The 22,859-nt window shown below is 43.0% G+C and overlaps 1 protein-coding gene across 9 annotated transcripts; it reads left to right on the forward strand.

Annotated features, from left to right (window-relative positions):
- Nucleotides 1-35: 35 nt before the first annotated feature.
- Nucleotides 36-21,966, forward strand: wnk2 (WNK lysine deficient protein kinase 2). 9 transcript variants are annotated; one of them, XM_068594067.1, is made up of 27 exons: nucleotides 36-1,573; nucleotides 5,508-5,680; nucleotides 6,213-6,433; nucleotides 7,243-7,400; nucleotides 8,101-8,189; nucleotides 8,403-8,622; nucleotides 9,342-9,609; nucleotides 9,851-10,146; nucleotides 11,351-11,473; nucleotides 11,814-11,846; nucleotides 12,981-13,652; nucleotides 14,067-14,116; nucleotides 14,229-14,391; nucleotides 14,485-14,601; nucleotides 14,694-14,864; nucleotides 14,948-14,990; nucleotides 15,082-15,243; nucleotides 15,403-16,271; nucleotides 17,008-17,065; nucleotides 17,186-17,250; nucleotides 17,379-17,968; nucleotides 18,077-18,309; nucleotides 18,416-18,646; nucleotides 18,836-18,934; nucleotides 19,702-19,746; nucleotides 19,846-20,162; nucleotides 21,311-21,966. In XM_068594067.1, exons 1-27 carry the CDS (start codon nucleotides 842-844, stop codon nucleotides 21,608-21,610), a joined length of 6,498 nt encoding a protein of 2,165 aa, XP_068450168.1. In that variant the 5' UTR covers nucleotides 36-841; the 3' UTR covers nucleotides 21,611-21,966. The 9 variants fall into 9 exon arrangements, with proteins under 9 accessions (XP_068450168.1, XP_068450163.1, XP_068450166.1 ...); XM_068594062.1 differs by lacking the exon at nucleotides 11,351-11,473 and adding an exon at nucleotides 12,365-12,787; XM_068594065.1 differs by lacking the exon at nucleotides 11,351-11,473 and adding an exon at nucleotides 12,365-12,787 and having other exon boundaries at nucleotides 18,836-18,910.
- The last annotated feature ends 893 nt before the right edge of the window (nucleotides 21,967-22,859 follow it).

A 22,859-nucleotide genomic window follows, 5' to 3' on the forward strand; every position in this document is an offset into this window, starting at 1 on the left:
GGGTACGTGTTGTTGCTAGGGGCGTGGGTTATGCCGTGAAATATTCTAGTTTCCCCAAACCTGAAATACATGAAATATAGGAAGATAACAGTCGTGTCAGCTGGACAGTATGCCCTGAAAGCTGCTTTACACAACCGGAGGGAAACTGTGCCGCAGTGAGCGTTATCTGATAAGAGTCTCTGTTCATCCTCCACTCTCCTGGGCAACAGAGGGAAAAAGTACGCGAGGATAGTTAAAGGGACAATGCAGACAAGCTGAGGCGCCACTTCTCGGAACTTATTCACATGTTTTTCCCGGCACACCTGCTATTTATTTGCACAAACCATAACCCGGGAGGATGGGTCTTTACAGGGAATGGCAGCTGCGCACTTGATCGTCCTGTGTTGTGTCTTTGGAGGGATTAGTACGCGGCACAGCCTCAACATCCTGGCCTGTCCGCTGCAGGCCAGCATTTTGTCTACGGAACAGCATCACATGTGTGTAGTTTGCGCTGGAGCGACTCGTGCAAACGTGGAGGGAACTGTTTCCGCGAGCTCACAGCTTGAACTGGCGATGACATCAGGCTTAACCTAAACGCGCTGTATTGCAGCAATGTGGACCGGGGCGTGAGGCGGCAAGGAGCAATGCGCGCATCTTCCCAGCTGGACATTCTGTGGAGGTGTGCAGTGTCCTAAACAAATTGAAGGCATAAGGCGGCCATACATCCTGAGCTGGCGAACTGCGTCACTGCACGCGAGTGGTGCAGGTAGGCAGCAAACTCTCCCAGCGCCAAGAGAGGAGCGCGCTCGTCATCCTCCCATCAGCACAATGTCGCCAGTAAGTGCTTAAACATTTACTAGGGATGGATTCGGCGGATCATTCAAGCAACGATCCGCCACTTGGATCCACATATGCCTCAGCACCCAATTTAGACTCGGACATTAATGCAAATGCGCGTGGGCATGTTTATCAGAATGGGACAGACCACAATGTCAACATCCAAAACGAAGCCCTGCGAGGGGCAAGTGACCCCAGCGCGTACCCCTCCACGGACTACCGGGCGCTGGTCCGCCAAAGGTTCATTCGGCGGAGTTTGTGGGTGTCAGACTCCGAAGAGCAGCAGCTGCAACAGCAGCAGCAGCAGCATCTACAGCAGCAGCAGCAGCAGCAGCAGCAGCAGCAGCAGCCAGTGGAGTGTGTCAACAGCGGCCCGGTGCCCCACATTGACCTGCTGACCATCGTTGATCGGGGTCGCACCCGTGTTCTGCATGGAACCCGTTTGTGCATCCAGGAGACGTCAAGCACAGAGAGCCAGGTGGGGCTAAAGGACAGCGCCACGGAGAGCGTGAGCGCCGGCGACGAGAAGGGGGACCGGAGCGAGGCCGAGCCAAAGGTGGAGGTTGCGCAGTCGGATGTCACAGGTAAAGCCGGAAGTGACGAGAACGAAGAGGAGCCGGGGATGAAGGCTGTGTCCACTTCACCCGGGGGTCGCTTCCTCAAGTTTGACATTGAGCTAGGGAGGGGGTCCTTCAAGACCGTCTACAAGGGTCTTGACACCGAGACCTGGGTAGAGGTGGCATGGTGTGAACTTCAGGTGGGTTCATTGATCATTCAAGTCCAACATCAGTCAACCAACGATTGTTGAGTCAAAGCTTATCATTTGGGATTGTAGGACCTGTTTATTTGGTTTGTGAAGAGAAAAAAAATACAGAAAACCAGTACCAGTGCAGGATTGGGGTCAGCATTACACGCAATTGTGTTCCATACTTTCTTATAGATGTAATGATTTTTAGCAACAGAGTAGTTTTGTTCTACTGTTTTTCTAATCTCATATTGTGTTCATAGTGTTATGCTGTACAGCTCCCAGGTGAGGTACTGAGTTACCCCATTCTGTTACCAATAATGTTTTGGTTACTGAGGCATTATTGACGTATTTGTTCTCACTGGGGAACTTAAGAAAAGGATCTTTCTGAGTATTGTTTCAGGGCAGAGTGAGGAGGAGTAAAAGTAGCTTGTTTAGCGCACATTGCACCAGCTCTCATAATTTTCAGCCCAAATGTTTCCATCGTTTATTTTTGTGCCCCCCAAATATGTTTATATGATTCCTTTATTTTCCTACTCAGCTGCACACTTTGTAGTATTACAATTGAACTCAATCAAAGTAATTCTATTATTATTAGTCTATTAAATAAATAGCTTTCAGCCCGGATGCACAGTGTCAGCAGGTGAACTGTGGACACTTCAATTAGTCTGACTTTTAGCACAGGGGTAAATATAAATACATACTATGTCTCATAGCAGCGACAGTTTGCTGTATCACTGAGCTGTGTATGGTAATCTAATGATCAGTTTAAATGCTATCCATGTGATCCACAGATTAGCCTGGAGACAGACCTACAGACAGCGATGGCCCTTTCAGGGCTCAAAATGTTCTAAGATACAGAGACTCCATGTGTGAACATTCAATAAAGTATACTGCTTTGAGAATTACCTTTAAAAAGTCTTCTCCTATAAAACAGGCACAGTCACCAAAAAAACAAAACATATAATAATGTAGATACTTGTGCAGTTTATATTTGAACCAAACCAGTGTATATGTTCTTTCTGATAAGTGAGGCAACGTTTTTAATTCCCTTGGTAATTAGTTATTTGAGCAGATTTCCTGAAAAGACATGTTTATTGTACTGTTTAGTCAAAACATTTTTTTTTTGGATTTTCTTCACATAATTTTTTTACCACACTTTGAATAGCATTCATTTTAGTCAATGTTTACACTTGTAGAGTATTTAGACATTTTGGCCCAATGAAATAAACAGGTTCAGGCTGAGTCAGCAAGTCTTTATAATCTCATGAATCTGTATCGTACTTTAAATGATCATACAACGAATAATGCATGTGACTTTGAGATTTAGCCCTGCAGCAGGGTTCTTTAGATTTAGTGCAGCTTCAAAACAAACAGAGACATTGCTTTTTTATCTTCCTACTCTTGCAGAATCCAGGTCCAACCTGTCAGGCCTGAGGGAATAAGAAATACAAATTACAGGACAACTCAATCAGGTTGAGACAGAATTAAATCACCATTACATTGTGCTTATCTCACAGCTCTTGCTGGCAACAACACTAACACAAGATTCCAGTGAGGCAAAGGATGCCTCTGAAGTTCTCTGTTTTGTTGATGTGCGCACAATAATATGCACGTAATGAGGCTCATTCGAATCTAAAATGTCAATCAATCATTGTCGGAGGTAACAAAGTGAGCCCACAATTGATTGCGCCCTATGAATCGCCTCGTTGTTACATCTCGAATTATGGATTTGGTTCTCTGCTTTTGTAACTTGAATTTATTAACACAGGATAGTCATCACTCACTGTTGTTTATATATAAGTAAAACATTAACTTCAGTGTGCCTGAACATATTTCGGTGCCCATATCTCTTGTCATCTGTCAAGAGAGAAAGCGAAACCGGTATTTTTAAACATTTCCACATTATTTATGAAAGTTTCAAGAGGAAAAGTACTCTTTTTTTTGGAAAGTGAATCAGCAAAGACATTTATCATGCATGATGCTCTCTGCGGTAAGCGTTTATGTACGGTACATGTGCGTGTATTTGCGTCTGAGCAGGCTCTTAGGAGATCGAGGGATGATTCAACCATTCTGCCCCCAGAGATGAGGCTTTATCCTTCAGAGCTTCTGAGTCTCGCTCACAAAAGGCCTCTGCAACTTAAATAGTACGCCTTTACTATCTGCCTTTTAGGGTAAGACAGAGAGTGAGACAGCAGAAAACATGGAAGCTCATAGAAAGATTCATGAGTCAGATTTAAAGAGGAGCAGGTGCCTGGTGTCAGGTAAATCAGGTCACTCCTCTTGTTACTTATTTATCCAAGAAATGATGATCAAATATCTGCTGGGCAAGTTGTTACCCGGAAATAAGCAAATTCAGCAACGTGATTTAGAAAACTGTCAAAACTCTTCACAACTTTGAGATCTTTACCCCATTGTTACACATTATTTGTCTTGATTGATGGATTAATGATGAATAGCAAACATGGATTTGAGCCCCTGTGGTAACACCACACCGATGTGTCTGGAGAGTGAATACTGCTGATGCAGCCCTCTGCACCAAGACAGAGAGAGGAGAGAAGGAAAGGCTGAGTTCAGCTAAGGACAGATAGTAGGACGAGTAGTATTTGATTCAAAGCAAAACAGGAGTTCCATAATTATATGCATTGCAGTGTTGTGTCTTCACCACTCTACTAGATACAAATATCAGTAATTTATGCTCTTCCACTGTATTTATTGTGCACAATGAAGCCTATGTAAGGCAGATTATGTGTTGTATGTACCACACCCTGCTCAGATCTTCCCCATGCAAAGAATAATTTGTAATCTATGTGTAAAATACCTAGAAAATATGAAGACAGATGAGACAAACCGTAATATATTTGTTATAATTCAGAATGAGCATTATGAAAGCGAGGAGGCTTATCCTTCACAATGCTGCTCGTAATCTAAGATGCCTTGGCTGCACTCTGCATCGGCCACTGTGTGCTGCAAAGGAAATCTGATCCCCTATCATCAATCAATAATCAATACCATGTGATGTACAGTAGTTATTGTGCATCCCCAAGCATTTAAACCCAAAATGCATCCTCATCGCCACCATTAAATGTGTATATTGAGACGGAGGGAGAGAAAATCCAGAGGTCATTCAGCCTTTGTCATGGCTGAGGCCATAGGGTTGTATCTGACGTGCTGACTGGAGAGAAACAGAGTGTAGAGGATGTTTGCTGTCAGCTGTTTTACTATTTATACAACAGTTCAGGGAAGGCAGGGGCCAAAATATTGATCAACAAGGATTCACTCAGGCTTGTACCAAAGATGCACTCTGAAGAATTGCACACAGTAACTATATAAAAGAGTTTTTCTTGATGTTTTGGGCTCTGTGATGGAAAATGCTCTCCAGCTTGCTGTTATAACCTCTTTCTAATGTTTTTTTTTGTTCCATTTTTCATCAGCCGCACATTTGACATTTACTGATTAAAATGCAATATAATCTTTTGTTCATCTGTCATGACAGATGTGTTTTGTCTCTGTATTGCAACAGTATCTCATGCCTACTTGAAGGGGTTTACTGCCGTGGGTTTTATACACACTAGTGATACAGAAAAAGGTGCAAATGGTTTAGGCCCCCATGTTTTCAACCTCGGAATGCCAAGGTTGTTTCCAATGTAAACATGAAGCAGTTTTAACAAAGCTCCAGTCTGAAACTAACACCCGACTGTTAGAGGAGGTTGAGAATGAATTGTATCTTCCATTACAACTTGATTTAAGAAAAACACTGAAAATGATGATCATTCAGTTCCTTCCTCTCCTACCGCCTCTCAAACTTTTCTGATTTGGACCAATTGACAAACCGCTGGATCTTTCTCTCTGAGAAGGCCCTAGAATACAAATTTAAAAAAAGAAGTGGATGAACTGAGAATTTATTATTTATCAGTAAAAAAAAGTCTTTCTTTATTTTCTACAGGAAAGGAAACTATCCAAAGCTGAGAGACAAAGGTTCAAAGAGGAGGCGGAGATGTTGAAGGCTCTTCAGCATCCCAACATTGTGCGGTTTTATGACTTCTGGGAATCACCGGTTAAAGGGAAGAAGTGTATTGTTCTGGTAACAGAGCTGATGACCTCAGGGACTCTTAAAACGTGAGACTCAAAATGAAAATACAATTTTCTGGAATGGTATTTGTGACATGAGTTGTTATGATTCTCATTTGAGCTGTTATGTGTCCTCTTCAAACTCACTTCTCTGTAAATCACTTTGCATAAGTGGCAAATATTACTCCCTTATTGTTGCTTGAATTAGTCAGTTAAAACGCCTGACCGTCTGTCTACATCATGTGTATCAAGTGTCATACCAATTAAAATATGCCATTACAGTAAATTCAATACTTTACTGTAGAGACTAAAATATGTGAAAAGAAAGATAATGTGACAACTTTGGAGAAGTCATTTAAGAAGAGAATAGTCATCAGAGATTCATGCTGACGGTGTTTGCAGCTGATGCTTAATGAAAGCAATAATTATGTGTACCAGCATTTACATTTAACATTGTATTAACCCAGTGACTAGTTGGGATAGACCATAAAATGTGGACCATGCAATTCATAATGTAATGTGTTTTGAATGGAAGATGTAGCCACCTGGTAATAACAGGAACATCTTCATTCTCCCACAGGTATCTTAAGCGTTTTAAAGTGATGAAGCCTAAAGTTCTTCGGAGCTGGTGCAGGCAGATTCTCAAAGGCCTCCACTTCCTCCACACGAGGACTCCTCCAATCATCCACAGAGATCTCAAGTGTGACAACATCTTCATCACTGGTCCCACAGGATCTGTCAAAATAGGAGACCTGGGCTTGGCAACACTGAAGAGGGCCTCATTTGCTAAAAGTGTCATTGGTTAGTCATCAGTCATTTGGCAAGAAATCGTTTTCTAAAATATTTACATTTTCACCTGCAGTAACTTTTGGGCACTCCGGAGCACCGGAAAAAAGCGGTGAATGTGACTGACATATTATCACATATTAAATTGATATAAAACTTACATTATCATTCATTTTTATTTGGGGTATCCTGATAAATGTAAGATCAATATTCTCTCTACTTTAACTTCTGATTTTGGTCTTCACCAACTGTGAAATATCTGTCTCTTTAGTCTTATCCGCTAGTTGCTATCGGTCTGAGCAACTATTGTACGTCCGGGTTTTATGGCGTTTTCACTAAAACAGCTTCTTGCTGCGGCCAAAAATCCACACTGATGGTGCGGGTTGATTAATATATCTCTGTAAGTCCATCTCTACTCATTACCACTTTCAGAAACACTGTAGGTGTTGGTTACTGATCCTTTGTTAATACAGAATTATGAATGGTAGCCTATTCAAACTCTAAATTATGATACATGTATGCGTTTCAAAACCAGTTTTTACAAAGGCCATTCCAATGGCATTAGCTCACATTTTGATTCATCATATTATTGTGTAATCTTATAATATGTTATATATTTTGTGTTATATCTTTTTGCTTCTTACTTTTTGATAAATGTTCTGTTCTCTGCCATTTGAGTGAACACTATATTCTTGGAATCATGATTAAGCAGCTGTGTCAGTCCTCGACACTGGTATTGATCTGATTGAACTAAAAAAGGATGACACACTGATAACTGCATGTTACTTTTTAATTGCTCTTCCTCTTCTGCATTGATTCTTTAGGCACTCCAGAGTTCATGGCCCCAGAGATGTATGAGGAGCACTATGATGAGGCTGTGGATGTCTACGCCTTTGGGATGTGCATGCTGGAGATGGCCACCTCAGAATATCCCTATTCTGAGTGTCAAAATGCTGCTCAGATCTACCGCAAAGTCACCAGTGTGAGTTCACGTTTACAGCTGTTCAACTCATTGCTATTACAGCTATATTAGGTCACGGTCCGTTCTTTACAAATTACTCAATTATGTGTTCTGTGTCTTGGAGACATGTACGGAGGTTGCAACCAATTCTTTTCATTATCGATTATATTTATTTACATATACATATTGTGTATTCGACCGACTGACTATGCAATATTTAAAATGTTAAAATGCATGACACTAGCTCCCAACATTTAAGTAAAAATAAATCTTAAATCTCGTATTCAAAGTCAGCAAACTAACTCAGAAATGTAAACAAAAATTGCTAACATCAGCTAGAAACCTAATGGTAATTCAAGAGCAAGTACCGTAGCTGCATTAAAATTAGGCTGCATTTTACTCATTCAACTTTTCATTTGTAAAAAGAAGAATATAGTATTTCTTCTTTCAATGGTTACATAGTCTCGCTTCCACCATGAAATGCTTTTTTTAACCTCTGGGCTCTGAGGTAATTTTCTCAAATTTACTTTGTATAAAATATTTGTACAATAAATCTATTCTTACATTTTAATCAGTTCTTTGAGGTTTGACTAATGACTCAACTATGATGTCTGGGAGAATAGGTTGTGCTTTCTTTGGGACGTAGTCACATACTAAGTTCTGGGATTTTATGTGTTTCAATTGGTGAGTTGATGCGTGTTATTGCTGGTTTGTTTTTCAGGGGGTGAAACCTGCCAGCTACAGCAAAGTCAGTGACCCAGAAATAAAGGAAATAATTGGGGAATGTATCTGTAACAGGTGGGAAGAAAGGTAAGTGAAGCAGGACTTTTGACAGTGTCTCAGGTCTCGTGATGCATTTTGTATAGAAATCAGGGGATCCTCAACACTGTTGTTTTGTTTCTGCGCTGTGACGTCAATGCCAGCATTTGGCTCCGACACAGTTGATGTTTCTGTGTGGGTTAGGTTACGATCATTGTGGCCTTTAACCAAGGGCACTACCTGGTGTTTGTGTATTTCCTCCAGGTACTCCATTAAGGACCTCCTGAATCATGCCTTCTTTGCAGAGGATACAGGCGTGAGGGTGGAGCTCAATGAAGACGATGATGGGAAAAAATCCTCCATTGCCCTGAAACTGTGGGTTGAGGATACTAAAAAACTAAAGGGGAAGTACAAGGACACTGGTGCCATTGAATTTTCCTTTGACTTGGTAAACGAAGTCCCGGAAGTTGTTGCCCAAGAAATGGTAAACTATTTGTTTAAATTACTGAAAGAATAATTGTATTGAATACACAGACAATAGTTGGAGGGTTTCTTTACGCCATTAGCTGTTAACTTTATTATTAGTATGTTTTACTGAAACAAGGCTAATCAGGTGTTCCAAAAAAAATGATTGATCCATTCTTATTGACTGGTACAATACCAGTTAAGTCTCATTGGTAAAACAGGCACAATCTTACATTGATTGGCTAAAACCAAACTATATCGTGATTTGATACCAATTTCTTCAATTAAAATCTATACGTGACCATGGTGTAAGCACAATAATACACAATGATGTCGCGGAGGAAGTACAATGATTTGCCTTTGACATATCAGGACAACTTGCTGTAGATTATTTCCTATGTAGTATCATTCCACCATGTATTTCAGTATATATACGTGTCTATTAATACAGCAGTCTTTACTGTGGAACACAACCTTGGCCCTTTCAATCAGGTGTAATGTAACTAGTGTTTCATTAGTCATCATGTCTGTAACCATACGCTTGATGGATCTTCAGTATTGATTGAAACCAGACCAACTAATCAGCTGATCCTTGCAAACGTATGAGAAGGCATGAACCGGCGTTTCTTGTCGTTCAGGGGTCCAATTGAATGAAGATTTAATGATTGATTACATAGTGTTGAATTACAAACCTGGTTTGTTCTGAGCTGTGGTGGGTATCTTACATGTGTCCTGCAGGTGGACTCAGGGTTTTTCCTGGACTGTGATGTGAAGATAGTTGGGAAGTCTATCCGTGACCGCGTGTCCCTCATCAAATGGAGGAGGGAGCGTACCGTCACGTCAGGAAATGGCGAAGCAGCTGTGAAAAAGCCACAGCCGAATCTACTGCAGGTGCCCGGTACTGTTGTACCACAGGCAGCCACATTAGCTTCGACAGATTATGAGGACCAAGAGGTGGAGCAGCAAACCCTGATCTGCACCGTGCCAGCTGCCACATCAGTTACATGTGAGAATCTGCATCGAGAAGCACACATGAACGTATCATACATCATACAACTTCAGTGTTACTGTTAGAACACACTCATCTATTAACAGGTAATTGCAGCGTTGACTGCATCGTTTGAGAAACACCTATTAGTCATCAATGAGGCATCACGTTGCTCCACTGTTCCTCCTTACCCTGTCCTTTCTCAGTGTCTTTCCTCCCTGCAGAGGATCGTTGTGAATTGCAATGTGTGTTATTACAGCTGACAGCGGAGTGAGCTCTACCATGCATTTAGAGGATCTCAACAATCAGCAAGATGGCCCTTACCAGTTGTTTCCTGAGTCCAATTCCACAACTCAGATCTACAGTCCTCCTGCACAGGTTGAGCCTCAGCTACACCAGGGAACCTACCAGCAACCTGCAGCACAGGCTTCTCATGAAAACTACACCCCAAAAACCCCTCAATTACACCAGGGAGCCTACCAGCAGCTGCATCCTGGGGCCTATCATCAACCTGCAGCACAACAACTGCAGCAGGGGCCTTATGGATCTCAAACAGTGAGTGAAAGCATTTCTTATTTCTGTGATGACTTTCTTAAATCCTTCGTTTGTTTTCTGAGTTGTTTTCTGAAATAACAACATTTAGTGATCTTTTGTATGTCATGACAACCTGTTCATCACTGAGAGGAGCACATTGTGTTTTAGGCGTAGAATCGCCTCCCTGGTTGAGATGTCACGGTGTAAGAAACACTTTCTCATTAAGACAATAAATAAAAGCTCCTGTCTGTGTCCGTCACAGAATCTGGCCTCAACAAATGGCACAGAGAACTTCCTATTCTTTAACCAAGCCCTGAATCCATCATTATTATCTCCCCCATTGCCCGCACATCACCACTCTCACCATGACTCAGCAAGTCATTTCAATTCACCTCTCCCTTCCCTGAATTTACAACCTCCCTCAAAGCTCTGTCTAATCGTGCCACACAGACCACAGCCCTACCGCAACTGCAAGACTTGAGGAATAAGACAAAGGAAGGTGCATCTCCAGGACACACGCATACACACTGTCTCCACATCTGACCATTTTACTTCAGTCTCCATGCCAGGCTCACCCACATCTCCTTTTCTGGCAATGCCTCCTGCTGTCACATCTATCCCCACCCTCACAAGTTTTGCTCGCACGGAGTTTGTATAAAGGTGGAGATCTCACTCTTCTCGACCACTGTCTCCATTACATCGTCAATCGCAGGACCAGTTCCCCCACCCTGTCTGCTGATCATCCAATGCACAGCAATGAGGAAGTCACAGGTACTACCTCCTCAGTGGTTGAGCAGATAGACAAGAGGCTAAGTCTGGATCTCCCACTTATCTCGAGTCCAGATCTGGACAGGGATCGGATGTTATCATCCCTTGACAGCGAATGTAGATCAGATCCACTGGTAGGTTTGAGAAGGAGGCTGCATGCTGGCCGGGCTCTGCCTTAGTAGCAGTCTGCTGTTCCCTTTAATGATTCTGCTAGCTACTTCGCTCCTCTCGCCTTTTTGGTAACAGTAGCAAAGCCAGCCCAAGCATGCCTTATTGAATCTTTCTAACTGCGGAAAAAAAAATCCCTCTCTACTTTCTTACGTATGGCTACCCATGCTTTCATACATTAAACATGTTAATCTTGAGTTTAATTTAAAAAATAAACAAACATGACCGTGTCAAATTACACCGAAGACCAGGTCAAGTAATGGTGATCTCTCTTATGTGTTTCTGAAAGACAGTTTCTGCTCCAGCTACACCAGCCCCTATTGTGCACCAGAGTAGACAGACAGCACAGAGCTTCCCAGACGCAGCCCCCGCGCTACAGCCACAACTTACTGCCCAACCCAGCCAGGAGCAGGTACTGCATGCCTCTATCTGCGACAGGCCCTGGCAATAGTGAAACACAAAAAGCAGATTTAGGAGGCACAAGTTTAGAAGTTACCTGTTGAAGCCCGCTCAAAGTTGATTATTTATAATTCTTAATGTTTGTTTGGCATTCATCATCTGACGTCCCCTTTTAAGTACTTCATCACATCCTGTACAGTATATCTATGTGTGTGTGTGTGTGTGTGTGTGTGTGTGTGTGTGTGTGTGTGTGTGTGTGTGTGTGTGTGTGTGTGTGTGTGTGTGCGTGTGTGTGCGAGAATAGCTTTTCATGTAGTTTGTGTTTCCTTCTCATTTATCTTTCCTCCCTATAGTGCCATCTCCAACCAGCTGCTGTGCTGCCTCAGGTACAGCCATCCTATCTTATAGCTTATCTGCAGCTGGCTACAGTACATACACTGCAATCCAGACATAATAATTAATTTACATTAAGTCTACCTGCCCTACAGTTCATTTCCACTGAAGTGGAGCTGTCAGGGCAGAACATCTTGTCAGAGTTATTTTGTATTTTCACATAATTCTTACTCGTCAAAGTGGAAAACAAATGTTTGATTTCCTTCCTGAGCTGTTTTCTGCTGACCTGCCTACATCTCACCTGTATCCTCCTGACATAGCTACCAGTTTTCCACAGTCAGTGTCCAGTACTCCTTCCCCACTCCTGCCCCTTTAGATCAGCACACATGGTGCGATGTGGTAGTGGGAGAACACAAGATCAAACTAAGTTAGAGAATTTGGCAGTAATATCCTACAAATGGAAAGTATAGGTTACATGAGTCATACATAAAGGGCCTGCATGAATGTAATTTCTTTCGACTATCGATTGGTTGTCTTTGTTCATTTTATATCATTTTCCCTTCTTTCCCAGTTTCCCTCACCATATCCTGTTGTTCAAATAGGGGGCCTCAGGCCAACTTCCTTCCCCCCAGCTACTCTGCAATGTGCCTACAGCAGCAGTGGCCCTCTTATGTCTAGCTCCCACTACTCACCATCAGCCCACTATCCCTCCCTCCCTCTGACCCCTCAGACGAGCCTGACATGTATGCCCACTCTCGGCAGCCCTCAGACCCATCTGTCCACATCTCAGCACCTGCCCAATGTGGCACTATCTATTCCACATCTTGCCATATCCATGTCCCTTGCAGTGGTCCAGCAGCAGGGCAGCCATCTCACATCTCAGACAGACATTGGTCGCTACCATACCTTCCATCCCTTACATCTCTCCCAGGTTCAACCCACCCCATACCCCGCCCCCTACCCTATGCAGGAATTGGCTCAGCCGCCTGTTCAGGTGAATATTTGGCTCAATTCTCACTGTAATGGTTCGGTTCATGGAAAATCTGTTATACTAAGGTGGTAATGTGTCTTAAGTAGTAGTGAACAGTAGTAGTATGATGCATACAGGATTTGGGGATTTAGAGGTGAATATTTACCGGTTAACATTAATTGATGACAAATTCCCTAACTATGCTATTTTTTTGCAGGTACCGATGATTGCACCACAGGGAGATTTGGGAGATTTTCACCATTTGGCTCCGGTCCACGCTGCCTTGCCTGCTGGTCAGAGTTCTCTCTGTGGAAGTGGAGTAGATGACGTAAACCCTGCAGCAGGCCGAGACTTAACTGTAGTTCCTACAGTTCCAGTTCCAGCTCCAGTCCAAGCCCCAGCCTCAATCTCAGCTACAGCCCAAGTTGAAACTCAAACCGCAGCACAAACTCCAGCTCTGGTCCCAGCACAAAACCAACCACCGCTCCCTGTATCAGCTAAAGCTGCAGTCACGCCTCAAACTCCAGCTTTGACCCTTGTTAATGCCCCAACTTCAGTACCAAGACAAGTTCCAACAGCAGTTCAAACTATAGCCTCTGCTCCAGTTCAAGCACCGGTCTCTGCATCGGGTCACATTTTTAAATCACCGAAAGGTTCAACCACAAGCATTGATACACCTTATGCAATTGGTAAACCCAAACTCTCCGTCCTAAATTTAGGCTCTGCCCCAATTCCTGTCACACTGCCAGACCCAGCTCCTGTCGCAGCTTCAATCACAGCCCCATTTCTGCAGCCTTCAGAGTCTGAGTGCACCAGCCAGGCCACAACTCAGCAAAACTTTGATTCAACATATTCCTCTGGCATCCTTCAACAAGAGCCCTGTGTAGAGGTAAGGATAAAGCCAAAGTTTCTACATTTTCAAGTGTAATATTGATCTTGTGTAATATTAATAGAGCACATTGATCTTGTGTAATATTCATAATATTATATTGTATAAGTGTAATATTGATCTTTATACAGATGCACACTCTTAAAAAATGACATTTTTTGCTGGCTGATGTCCAATTGTTACTCAGACAGCATGTTCAAACCACAGGCTGCCTCTCGAATTACCTTCATATCAGTTGAATGGCTCCACCCTATCTTTAAACCAGCTTCTCCATTTGAAAAAAATAACCCTTTAAGCTGTTAGCATACATTAAGGTTACTACTAGTGTAAAACATGGAATGATCCATTCTGTATGAAATATAACGAAAATAAATTCTCCAAAATGTTTTGTTCTGCTCATTTTTCTGTCTTCAGGATGTGCTTCAAGACAAACCCGGATCTCTACCGAGTTATGCTTATGACAGGTGGTGGTCAACCTTTTCACTCTTTCAGCTTTTTACAGATTCTATTATAACTTGACGTGATGAAAACGTGTCTCCAACCACATAGTGATGAAGTTAACATTTCTTTTTGCAGTCTCAACTCTGATGTGGCATCTGGTAAGGAAACAAGTGACGGCTATGACAGCTTGGCTAGTGGCGGGAAGGGGGACGGAAAACCCAGGAAACATCACCGCAAGTCTGCTCGCACACGCTCCCGTCAAGAAAGGACGAGCAAGCCCAAACTGAGCATGCTCCATGTGAGTCATAGTGTAAGGATTTGACAAAAAGTAATTTTTCTTTCTTAAAATGTGGATGTGTCTGATTGTTAAGGGGAGCCCCTGCACACACAGGTTTGCAACACTGGTGATAAAATGGTCGAGTGCCAACTGGAGACTCACAACCACAAAATGGTGACATTCAAATTTGATCTTGATGGAGACGCTCCAGAGGAAATCGCCACTTACATGGTTAGTTGAATCTTTTACAGTTTGCAGTTTTTCCTCATTTAGTGGTTTTATTTTTGAAATTGTTAAACATCTTTGAAACTGTATGCCCACAGGTAGAGAATGGGTTCATCCTCCTGTTAGAGAAGGAGATCTTCATTGACCAGCTAAAGGACATTGTGGATAAAGCTGAAGACATGCTGAATGAAGACATGGAGGGCGAAAGGGCCTCCGCCTTGAGTTGTAGTCCTGAACAAAGCCAGCTTTCCGAGGGGCTGGTAGGAGAGGTAAGAGGGCTGTATCTATATAGATTCATATATAAAACTATATTGCATATTGATTTAGCTCACACCTGTCTGTTGCTCTGCAGATTCAGCAGCCTGGAGCACCTCAGCCTGTCTATCAGCAGAACGGTAAAACAATCATGTCTTTCAAAAATATACCGATATCCTCATTTTTTTACATTCACTTGTAAGAAAATGTGTGGTATCTCTTGAATTGCAGTTCTTCATACAGGAAAAAGATGGTTCATTATCTGCCCCGTTGAGGAGACGCCCACATCCAGCCAGGAGACCCCGACTGATGGGACAGCTACACAGTCTCTTGGGAGTTCGGCCACCACCCACCCAGCTGACAGCGGCACTGCAAAGCCATCTGCATCCAGAGGTGACTTTGTTTCTTCAGAGCAAGATTTTACAGCTTCACGGAACAATAGCCCCACCCTATGGCCGCAGAATGAAATAGCTCCTACAACTCCTGTGTGCAAATAACATCTGGTATCTGATATAATTTTCTCTCATCTTCATTTTTTTTTTCCTCCTGCAGAAGAGGAGTCATCCTCCACAATGTCTGGCGGAAGTAGTGGCTTTACCTATGATGTGTATGGATTCTGTAGCCCTCCAATAATGTCCAATACGGACCCTCTCCTCTTAGCTTGCCTGTCCCCCCCTGTATCTGCTCCCCCAACCCTTCAGTCTGTGACATCGGTGGAGCCCGCAGGCAGCTCGGTGCAGCCCAGTGTTCATCAAGCCCAGCCACCCAGAGCTCCAACTGTTACCCCGTCATCCCCACATACGTCGTTACCTGTGGAGGAATCACAGGGATCTCCTTTGGGCTCCATCTCCCCAATCCATGCAGCTCAGCAGATGCCCGACAGGCCGTGTCCTGTTTCTATGGCTGACGAGGTGCCCTGCTGCCCCCTGGTCATGCCCCTGTCTCTGGATGTGAGCGGTTTACATGTGGGGTCTCTTCTCACTCCTCTTCCACTCCAGGAGACATGTTCAGCTAAAGAGCCGCTGTCTGTCTCCTATGCCTCCACAGCTCGCAGCGAGCGCCCACAGCAGCCTGTGGTGATGCACCAGCCTTTTTCCAGTGTGGGGGGGACCAAAGTGTCCTCAGTACCCCAGAGCCCAGCGCCATCCCAGCACGGCGCAGGGCCGGGTGAGTCAGACGGAGAAGGACGTCTGGGCCGCGGCTTTGTGGACAGCACAATAAAAACTCTGGATGAGAAACTAAGGAACTTGCTCTACCAGGAATATGCTCCAATGTATCCATCAGGCTGCACTGCAGAGACGCCAGGCTCCGGCACCGAGTACATCCAGTCTCCTCCTGGTCCAGAGAGCGCCACAGGAGGGTCAGGAAACAGCACGCCGGGGCCGATGGGGGAGGGGCGCTACAGGGTGGGAGAACAGCTGGTAAGTACACTTAATAGTAACTTATTAAACGATACAAAAATATTTAAAGACGGTCGGAATTAAAAGTTGTAGGCTTACATTTTTGGATTGAACTCTTTAGATTTTAAAAACAGCAGTTGACAAAATAATTTCACTTGTGAGTATTTTATATTAATCTGCTGGAGAAGATTGTGTGATATGGCCGAGAGCTACAGAACTTGATGGATTTGATTGTTTTTTGTTTATGTAAGTTTGATTTTGTGAATTATGTTTATTTCAATGTATTTTATTTGTTGACGTCGTCTCATGTAAGTCTATGTGTTAACACCTGTCAATCATTTTGGAAGTGGTAGAATGAAAATATTATATATTTTTAACAAGTGATAAGAACTTAGACCTTAGAAATTATAGTTATCAAAGTTTTTTTCACCCTCTTTTTAAATGTAGTCTGTCAATTAATGCTGGTTTTAAAAAAATGTGAAGGATATATGGCCAGATACATTTCAATTATACTTAAATATACTGTGAACCATTTGGATTCACAGACATACATTTTAGGTGCATAAAGGATTTTAAGAAAAACTCTACTGCTTAATTTACACGAGCTGCAGAAAGATTTAATACGAAATATGAAGTTGGACGTCATCTAAATATCATCTCTACATTAACACTTATAACAGAACAGTGATAAATGGTTGGTATTGTAGTTTTCTAATGGCTCTGTTTTGTTAATCTCTCATCATGTCGCCTCTATTAGCCTCAAATTCCAGAGAGAATGGACAGTTTGAGCACACTGAGTGACTCAGCTGTGTGTGGTATGTACAGCACACACGATGTAACAAGATTAGTATGATTAACTTCTATCTCACTGTTTGTTTTAGTGTTAGTTAATTACTGCAGAGCCCCAGTGTTCATTGTTGTGGGCGTTTTTGCAGCTTCCCTGTCAAGAAGACACCTTTCTCATTCTGCGTCCTGCTCTGGAACAAGAGGCCGATTCAAGGTAGAGATTCTCCTCACATTTAAAGGAAAAGTATACATTGTCTTTTTGTTAAGTTCAACTGCATTTGCTGTTGCAGAAGTATTGCATAATGCCCTGTGAATACCCAGATTGTTCTTTGCTTTTGGCAGATAATCTCTGTTCCTCCTGAAGTGGCCAACAGACGAGATGTGAAGCAGAGGAGCTGGAGCAGTGCTGCCTCACCGGCACACCCTGCAGGATACGTCGAGGACCACATCCCGGCTGAGTCCATGTCTGCGTCCACCACAATTGGTCGTTTCTCTGTGGTCAGCACTGAAGATGACATTACACACAGGACACGGTGCAGCCGCTACTCTGCCCCGCCTGATTTCTACCTGGACACACCTCCATCCATGGCCAAGCGGAGTTCCCTGCCTCGCGCCCTGACCTCGAACTCTGTCGCTGTGGATGTCACAGTCCATGCTCGTTTCCTCTCCTCAGACTCGGGGGCTGAAAGCAGCCCTGCGAAGCTAGCCCCTGCCACACCGTCTCAACATACTCGCTCTGAGCGCAGAGGAAGTGACCTCATGAAGAGGGCAGTGGCCTTCCTCCGTCGCTCAGGTCGCAGCAGCAGTGTGCAGAGCTCCGACTCACCAAGTAGGCATGGAGGCGTGCACGGCTCGGCTTATGCCAGCAGTGATAATGACTCAGAGATGGAGGACTCGGACATGAAGAGGGAACTACAGAGACTCAGGGAGAAGTATGTGTAGCCAGGGTTTTGCTTTTGGTTTTATGAAGTGTCTTCTCATAAAAATATTTTGTCATTTAGCCCGAATGTGACCAGTATATTCCTGCCTCCACCCCTTAGACATCTGAGGGAGATCTCTGAGCTGCAGGCCCATCAGCGGGGGGAAGTGGAGCTGCTGTATCGCCGACTTGGCAAAGCCTCTCCTACTGGCCTGGGCCTCTCACACGTTGCACCGCACAACGGTCGAAGGAAGAGGTCCAGCAAACACAGACTGAAGCCCGGCAAACTTCTCAGTCCTCTGGTTCAGCAATTTAGAAATGTCACAACCAAATCGAGTGACTCCAGCAGATCCAGTGAGTAACCTTTATTACAGGTTGAATATTTACAGCAGGACCATTGCGTATAACATTTCAATGCTTGTGTGTGTGTGTGTGTGTGTGTGTGTGTGTGTGTGTTTAGGTGCTGCTACGGGTACAGGTGAGCCCACAGTGAGTTTAAATGGCTCTCCAGCCAAAGTGTCCATCCCCACTCACGGCAGGGCACGCTCATGCACCAGCCACCTTCCCAGCTCAACCTCAGAGCCCGTTCAGACTCAGCAGCCCTGTTCCCTCAAGGGATCTTTGTCTTCTGATAATATTTACGCTGGACTACATGGAGACGGCCCCGGCACACAAGCTCCACCTGGACAAGGTAACCACCAGCAACACACATCAGAGCATCTTAGTCGAACAGTCTTTCCACTAATACTAAACTGTAAACATGTACATTCATCAGAGAGTTAATAACAAACACATGTTATATTTAATACGGTTGGGTATTTCATGGTGTGCTGTTCTTACCTTGGTGTCTTCTCCCCTCTTTGATTATACTCCTCTACAGGCTGGTCTAATTACCCTCAAACATCTGAGAGAGTGACCTATAAATCGAGTAGCAAGCCACGAGCTAGATTTCTCAGTGGGCCTGTGTCTTTGTCTATCTGTTTGTATCTCTTCTCTTCCCGCATAGCTTCATTGTTTTATTTTCCATTATTATTATCTATTTCTCTACTTTTAGCTCACTGATATCTTTTTTCTGTCTTTGCCAAACATTCTGCGACACCGCTGGGTTTTCTTAAGCTTCTTCTTGTATTTTTGCCTGCAAATATTGCTTATTTAAACCCCTGAAGTGTGAACTTTAAGTAAAAGTAAAGTAAAGATTTGGATTGATTAAATGTTTTTTTAAATTTCTAAACACGAGAATAATTTATATCAAGAATCATTTTATACTTATTGTTACTGTGTATTGGACAAATACCTTATTTCAGAGGCTTGAGGTTTGAATAATCAAGGTTATGGGCATTAAGCCTATCTAACATTTCAAGTGTCTCTTACTAATGCTTGGACTATTTAACCACCTTATACCATACATATTATTGTTACTTATCCACCATGCATTACTCGGCAATGGGCTTCTGCATGCCACGTGCACCCCGATGTGCTTTAACATGTCTTATCTTGTATCTCTTTTGAAACTCTCTCTCTCTCTATCACTGCAACACTGCACTTGGCTCTCACCTTGACCACTTGCATGGTTTTGCCAATAAATGTAACGTCTTGCTTTAGGGGACTTTAGGGGTGCTTTGTTTCTTTTTAGTTGGTCTTTTGTTTTGCGGCAGTATTCAGCAGCTTTGTTTTGCTTTGCATCCTGTTATTGGACAATTTTAATGGCAATGAGCATTTGTTTAAAGTCATTTTTTGGTCTTCTAGGGTCAACACTGAAGCGTCTCTGTCTTGGTAAAGAACGTGGCAACAGTATGTAGAACTACAATGTCTCACTACAAGCCTCATGTTAATTTATATCAGTCTAATCAGCTCAATGAACATGATATCATGGTACTTGTGTGTCCCCAGGGTCTGGAGTCGTGCCAGGGGCTTTCAATCCACCACAGCAGCCACCCACAGGTGCGACACCTCCTTCTCATCAGCCAGTGATGGGACTGGCCCAAGCTCAGGCCAATAACAGCAACAACAAGACACACAGCGGCTCGTCCATGAGTGCCAGTGAAATCAACCTGCCTGAAGACTTGCAGCGGCTGATGGAGGACTGGGCCCAGGAGGTTCTTATCGTCACCCACAGGCCGCGCACTAACTCTCTGAGCATCAGCGGGCAGAATCTTTGGAATCAGGTTGTGCCTCGAACACGTGGACCGCTGGCTCGTGCTTCAGATGTGAGTTTCATGGTAGTGATGTACCACCTTGTGTTCCACACGCTCTGTGGTTATAAGAAACCAAATGATTACATTCTAAACACTAGAATTTAGTTTATTAAAGCGGGACAGTGGAAGTTGTGCATATAGACACAGTATTTAGATAATAAGTGGAGAACATTAGGCATTGACACAGCATTTTGATTTACCTAGTTTTCTTCTAAATACAATACATCACACATGACTAAAATACTCAAAATGTATATACCGTGCCAGGTGTCAGCAGATATATACAGTAATTTGCAGTACAGTAATATAAAGTAATATAAAGCACATTTCATTCCAAGTATAGTGTGCTATCTATTTATTTTGTTGGTTGGTGAGCTGAGGAAAAAATCAAACCAATTGTCTCACCCTGACCTGGAAAAAAATCATTAATGCATTTATCTTTTCAAGACTTCTGCACATCCCTCCTCTCTCGCCCCCAACTAGTTTAGAACGTAGCAGCTCTCTGGTTTTAACAGACATCACCCCAATCCTGGCTTATCTTCACTGGCTCTCTGTTCATTTTTTAATTGATTTCAAGATTTTACTGATCGCTTTTGAAGCATGTCTGAGTCTGTCCCAAAATATATATTTAGGAAATGTTGACCCCATACGAGCCAGCTCGCAGCCTTCGATCCTCAGGTGGGGCCTTCTGGTTGTTCCAAAGTCGAGGCAGAAAACTAAAAGTGACCGTGCGTTTGCCGTCAGGGCCCCTCAGCTTTGGAATGACCTGCCTGAGGAGATAAGGCTCGCAAAATCAGTAATCTCCTTTAAATCTCTTCTTAAAATCCATTTATTGTTTTATCAGGGCTTAACTCTTACCTTATTCTGTCTTGCTTTGCTGGGCCTCACTGCTGAGCTTTCTCTTGTTATCATTGAATTGCTCTTGGTGTTTCGTCTGACAAAACACTTTGTAAACTCTGTTTTTGAAGGTGCTATACAAATAAAGGTATTAATATTATTATTGTATACACACATACACAGTAAACAACCATAACCTTGATAGTTTTGAAAGTGCTACACATTGTAGGGAAGCAACCTGCCCACATAATTGATTGTGTTGTGTAAAAGCGGTTAATCATTCTTGTTTTGCTCAATAGCTGCCCTTTAAATAACCCTGTTAGGTATCATGGACAGCTCCAGGTCCAGGGCCCTGCAGTCGTCCTCTGTCATGGCCTGATAGCCCGGGGTCAGCGATGATGACCAGCCCCTCCACAGGGCCCCATCCCAGCTATCAGCTACACCCTCCTGCTCCTTTCAGAGCCGTGTCCTCGCCTCTCTCTGTCAGCCAGTGGCCTGGGTTGCTCTTCCCTCTTCCTTCAGGAGTCTTTGCCTTTCCTGACGTGCCCTCGGCTCAAAACGCCCCCGACCCCATTCCAGCTCCAGCATATCAACCACCCGACCCCAAAGCCAGGACTCTCTAACTGAGTAGCATTGTGTCTTCCAACTCCGTTACCAAAAAGAAATGTCATCATAGGTCCAGTCAATTGTATGTGAATATACTGTATATATTTAACCGGCATGTATCTAATCATATGTACATACTCGTCTCCATTATTTTGTATGCGTTTTATGTTATTAGTTCAATTTGCATCAACATAGCTCATGACCATATTACAGTACCTAATCTTCGAGTACAGTGTAATCGTAGTAGTACATTAAAAGATGTGTAATTAGCCCCATCAGGCTTAGAAGAGCAGATTTTTGTTATTTACCACTCATTGAATGTTCATAATGTACTGTTCATTCATGGTACGTTGCTGTGTGTGTGTGTATATATAGATATACATATATATATATATATATATATATATATATATATATATATATATATATATATATATATATATATATATATATATATATATATTTTCATGTTGGTCTGTACATAGCTCCAGTGTTTGTACAGTTAACATTAGATACAACATTGGTCGGTGCTGCAGATATGTGTCTTGATGCGACACCTTATTTGCCACCATCATGCCGTCACTGTGAAGACTTGACATCCTGGCCACTAGGACCAGTCGCTTTACTCTGCTTTCTCAGTCCAGGGATAAGTTTCATTCCTCATTGATGAAATGCTTCCAGCACAAGCGCTTGAAATATCCTTAAGAGATTTGAACGAACTTGAATTTTGTGTCTTCAGGTGGAAAAACACCTGTAAGAGTGCCTTGAATTGCAGTTTCAGTTTTATGAAGAAAAGTATGTAGATTCAAAGCAGACTCTAGATATTCTGTAAATGCTTTCACCTCCGGCCAGTAAATTATGTGATATGAATAATGAATGCTGATTGACACATATTTACTTTAGCAACAAAACATAACTAAACACTATAATCTGGTCATGTTGCAGTTCATAAAATTCACAGATTGTAAAACAAAAACTTATTGACTGAAGTAATTTTCCTGTGTGATTGCTCTGCCACCTGCACCACCTGCATGAATGCATTGATATTCTGTGTGTGCACAGGTTGAAGTGGTGAGTCACAGTAAGATATTGTTAAGAGAAACTGATATTGAGACGGCAAGGAGGGCTGAAGGACCCGACACATGAGTCAGAATCATGATCATACATACCTCTACTAATGCAGTCTGTAGCTTTATATATGGTTGCCTTTGTGGTTTTTATGAGATAACTGGCTGTTTGACAAATGGTGATAATATGGTAATGTTA

This window comes from Clinocottus analis, unplaced genomic scaffold, assembly GCF_023055335.1.
Source record: "Clinocottus analis isolate CAN_PGR_092001 unplaced genomic scaffold, fCliAna1.0.p SCAF_3, whole genome shotgun sequence".
Classification (NCBI taxonomy): Eukaryota; Metazoa; Chordata; class Actinopteri; order Perciformes; family Cottidae; genus Clinocottus; species Clinocottus analis.